This window comes from Pterocles gutturalis, unplaced genomic scaffold (genome assembly GCF_000699245.1).
Source record: "Pterocles gutturalis isolate BGI_N339 unplaced genomic scaffold, ASM69924v1 scaffold53074, whole genome shotgun sequence".
NCBI classification, from domain to species: Eukaryota; Metazoa; Chordata; class Aves; order Pterocliformes; family Pteroclidae; genus Pterocles; species Pterocles gutturalis.
The window spans coordinates 1,258-5,926 of NW_010137797.1; the positions used below are offsets into that span (position 1 = coordinate 1,258).

The 4,669-nt window shown below is 38.0% G+C and overlaps 1 protein-coding gene across 1 annotated transcript in view; it reads right to left on the reverse strand.

Moving 5' to 3' along the window:
• LOC104468522 (glycogen [starch] synthase, liver) overlaps positions 1–4,669 on the reverse strand; it is a gene marked incomplete at both ends in the record, with an annotated part of 16,780 nt that overhangs the window by 1,100 nt on the left and 11,011 nt on the right. The window contains 4 exons of the mRNA XM_010082697.1: positions 816–942; positions 3,083–3,196; positions 3,810–3,888; positions 4,539–4,598. Coding sequence (XP_010080999.1) covers positions 816–942; positions 3,083–3,196; positions 3,810–3,888; positions 4,539–4,598 — 380 coding nt within the window. The remainder of the gene's footprint in view (positions 1–815; positions 943–3,082; positions 3,197–3,809; positions 3,889–4,538; positions 4,599–4,669) is intronic.

The following is a 4,669-nucleotide window of genomic DNA, read 5'->3' on the forward strand; positions in this document are numbered from 1 at the left end:
GTCTTAGAATTGAATAATTCTCTTACTTGGAGAGAAATAGCTCTGGAGACTGACTAAATTTGCGAAATTTCTATTCTGATTCATTGGCTTACAACAAATACTCTTCAGAGGTGCACCCCAACTTTCAGATGTGTATCAAGACTACAGAAGGTATTTTGGAGGACATAAAAACCCCAGGCACCTAGGCTTTGATATTCATAGATATTCGAGTACATAGTTTGCACTGATTTCATCAGATGTTAAGTGCTTTTTGTAAATCCAGGCCAAATTGTTTAAGTGAGAAACTGTATGTTCTCTGTATCTTTAGAAATTTACATTTAATTCAGTGAGATTCTCTACCACTGCATGTATTTGTGGTAAATATCTCATATATGCTGTTACACAATTCTATCAAACTTAAATGTTATCTTGCATTAAATCCACTGAAGTATGTCAGGTGGTAGCATCAGATTTCTTGCCCTACTGTTTTCAATATGCACGTTCCTCTAAGTCTTCTTTTAAAATCCTTGAATAAAGTTAAGAATTAAGTTTAAAAATTCTTTTTTGTTCTAAAGCCACAGAAAATCAAAAGATTACATGTTAGTATGGGAAAGGGTCCAGCACAGGGACAAATGTGAGTAGTTGGTCAGTCAGTAGATGCCATTTTATAGTACCTGGCCCCCAAATTTTGCCAGCAGTAAGACCTTTGCACTGCATAAGAAACAGAGCCAAAAGGGTTTTTTCAGCACTCTGGAAGAAACTGGCTTCAAAGCTGTTCTGCATCAACAGAATGGGTATTCATCTATTGATACTAGCTAAACGTACAGATTGCCTACCTGGAGTGTAACCCCAGGGTTCATAGTATGACGGAAATACACCAAGGTGGCAGCCTCTAACAAACTCCTCATAGTCCAAAGGCAGTAATGGACTTGTCGAAGAAAGAAATTCTGGATGTAGGATCACCTGGATATTCAAAACTTGCATTAGAGGTGAAAGAAAACCATCATCAATACATTTTAATTATCAATAAGCTTAAGCAATTTATTCACTCCAGTCTTTTCCTAAGTATTTGAACAACACCTCCTTTGCCCATCTGTTATCTAATTCACTTCTCACACTAAAAGACTGCCTGTGTGCAGTCTTGTCCTGGAAACAGTGCTGATAACTAACCCTTTTTCTGGGCAGGTCTTCATCTTTGTCCTTGTGGATCAAGGAAGACCTTGCGCACTGAGAATTATGTCTGAGGCTGTGACATTCAGCAATACTAGATTGGTTCTCCTGGTTTGTTGTACCAAGGTGCAGAGTATTGGGATGTCTTGTTCTAGAGGAGGCCTTGGGAGCATACAGCACTTCTGAGCTTCACAGCATCCAACTGAAATATAGGAATGCTTATGGTACTCAGTGGATCTCTGAAGAAGTGAAAGAATTTTGAAACCAGGCATGTCATGGTCCCATCATCACAATCCTGTACCTAGGCTAATTAATCTTGCTGAAAGACAAAGCTTATTAACTTAGGCTAATGTCCCACTTTCAAGACCCAAGCTAATTTACCTGCATGACTCTGCAGGGCTTGGGGTCACTGCCCTGTATTCCACTGCTAAGCAGAGAAGTGCCTTGTATGTATTGTCCAGTCAGCTTCGGGAGGAAGAAGTGTGAGGGAAGGGTTTAACCTTCTCTAGGGTTTTTCTCCCCACATAAACATACTGCAGCTGTTATTTCAAGTCAAGAATATGCTTTTATCCTTTTTTAATAACATAGTCATGCTACTCAGTTGAGTAAATCAACGTATGAATGTATTCAACCAGTAAATGGGCTGTAAACTCATTATGCAAGCTTATTTGATCCCACTGAATCAAATAAGATTTTCCATTGGCATTGTGAAGCAATTTTTCACATGCCAACTGTGTCTGCATGGTTATGTCATACAACTCTCAAAATGACTTTCCATTAGAAGTTTACAGAATTTTTGTCAATGACGTTCAGCTCATTAAGCCTGTTCATGCAGCAGGTAATTTTCCAGTTTTGTACAAACTTGACATATACCTAGCTAATCAAGTTTGCTGAGAAGCAGGAAGAGGTGTCTGCAGTGTTATATGCTATCTCCTTTTTAATGACTTCAAGCAATTAGTTCTGAGGAATTTTTCATGACATTTCTATACAGTGCATCCTTCCACCCTACTTTTGTGACATCTAGTATGTTATTACCATACTATGCTCTCGGAGCTCACTGGAGACACACATTTAGCTGAGAATATGCTAAGCCAGGAAGAAGCAACTAGGAAGTTGAGGAAAATGTTTACTCAGTTATTGTCATGGGTTTAAAAGCAAAAACACTGAGAACAAGTGATATGCAATTGTCAGAGATACTATGGAGCTGACTTTCAACAAAAAAAAAGTTTGGAAGTGGAAGAATTTGCAGTTTTAGTTTCTACTTTGAATAGACAGATGATGAGATAGTCATAGTTAACAGGGAGAATGGTAGAGATTGCCAGATGAAAAATACTTTGACAGACTTGTGAAAGTGGGAGCTCATAATTTCTGTGGTCTGGCAAGATAGACACGGAAGTAAAGGAAGGATTTATTTACATACATTTGGCTTCAACAGTTGATGTAAACATGAGCACAGCATGGACAAGAATTATTTTTGCTCAGGATTAAAGCCCTGGTTGCCTTCTACAGCAAATGCTGAGCGTCAGGGTGCTGTTCTTAGGAGATTAACTCCAGAAATGTCTGCGTCCAAACTCCGGACCTCCAGTTTTAAGCAAATGAATCTATTACAGAGTCTTACATCTGGGTGCAAACAACCTGTGGCACTTTCTGGATGTCAGGAGTAGTAGCCCCTCATTCAGTACAGCAGGCAGCAATTAAAACACTTTCCTAATATCAGTTTTCTAACTTGAAATTAACTTGTTTAAACAGCAACTGAGGATATCTGTGAAGTGACTAGTTGTTATTCCTGGAAGGGAAGGAAGAGGGAAGAAGTACTCTATTAGTATGATACTGCCTACTAAGAATTTGACTGCGCTCTCCATGCTAATGATCCAGACTGAGACTGTTTAAAGAAATTCGATTTTATATCTAAAATGAAAATTATAGAATGTACCTTTACTCTGTCTGTCCGGTTATTGAAAAGGCCAATGCGTCGAATGGTATTGAGGATTGGATCATTCCCATCATCAATCATGTTGTGAGTGGTCACTGGAGGTAGACAGTGTCGCTAAAGAGAGGAAAGGCAACCCATAAGCTGGACAAAACTGCTGGCAAAGAGTCCTGTTACTGTATTCTAAGGTTAGTGGAAGACAGTGGGGGATTTTTTCACTGATGTGGATAGGTTTTTATCCTTTCATTTTAAAGTAAGAAAGTTATGATCATATAATGTTGTCTTCTATATAACTAAGGCCACAAATGAGACCATAAAATCTGTCACAGCACTTGTTTCATTTACCTCAAAATCAAGGTATTTGTACTAACTTTTAGAAAAGCCTACCATTTGATTTGTAAAAGTTTTCAGTCAATATGTCTCCTTAAGAGATTGATTTTACATATTTAATAAAAATGGAAGAAGCCAGGCTTCAGGAACAATGCAAAGTTCATACTTAGTGCAGAATAAAAGAATTAGGAATTTTAGTGTCCTGCATTTGACTGGATCCATGGATTCACAAAAAGAATTAGTCTGGGTCACACTCTCATTAGAAATGATCACAACTTATACTTAAATGTTAGCAATGAGAAGTACTTTGCTGAAAACTTTTTCAATGCATGCGCATCACTGTATGTCATACACAATCCTTGTACATAGTCATGTTTGTGTAAATAATACATTTTCTGACCTGAGTTGAAAAGATGGCTCTTTTCATAATGGTTATATCATCTCGGTCAAGAATCTTGTTCAAGTCTGGAATTTCTCCTCTGCAGAGGCAACACAGAGCCTGTTTTACCAAATGACTTATTACCAGTTGTATAAAGAAAATGAAGAAATGGCAAACAAGATCTGATCTGAAGTCTGCTGACATCAACATGAATCTTTCCTTTTTTTTCATGGTCCTCTATTCCTTACATTTTGTTCTCCCATAATTTTGCTGACCCTCCAATTAGGTTCCAAAAAAGCTAAGGAATTCTTTTTTTTTTTGCTGTTTTTCAGACACATTTTGTTTTTTGCTGAAGTTCCAGTCATCTCATCTGTGCTTTGGGTCATTTACTTCCAACTGTCTTTTGAAAGGATATGACTAAGCCACTACTTACTACTTTGCCTCTGGTGCTTTTTTAAGCTGAGTTACCTTATTTTTGACAGTGAGTATGCCTTTGTGTTACTTAGACATCCCCCACGTCTCTTAAGACTCTTTCCACAATGGGGTGCTAGTATCTTTAATTTTTTTCTCTGTGATTTGTCCATTGAACAAGTAACCTGTACATGGAACAGAGGGTCCCATATCCTTCACTGTGCCCTTCCTATGGATGTCAAAATTTCTTACACGAAGAGTAAAAGCACCAAAACACCACAGGTAAGCCAGCTGAATACGTGGCTCTACAAGGCAGAGCAAAGTTACCTATACACTCACTTTAGCAGGGCATTGTAGAGTTTCTTTCCAAACTTTTCTTTCACAGATTGTGCAGTGTCCCTAGGAAAATAAATAAATACATGTATAAAACAGGAGAATCCAGGACAAAGAGAGAATAAAAAATATTCCTG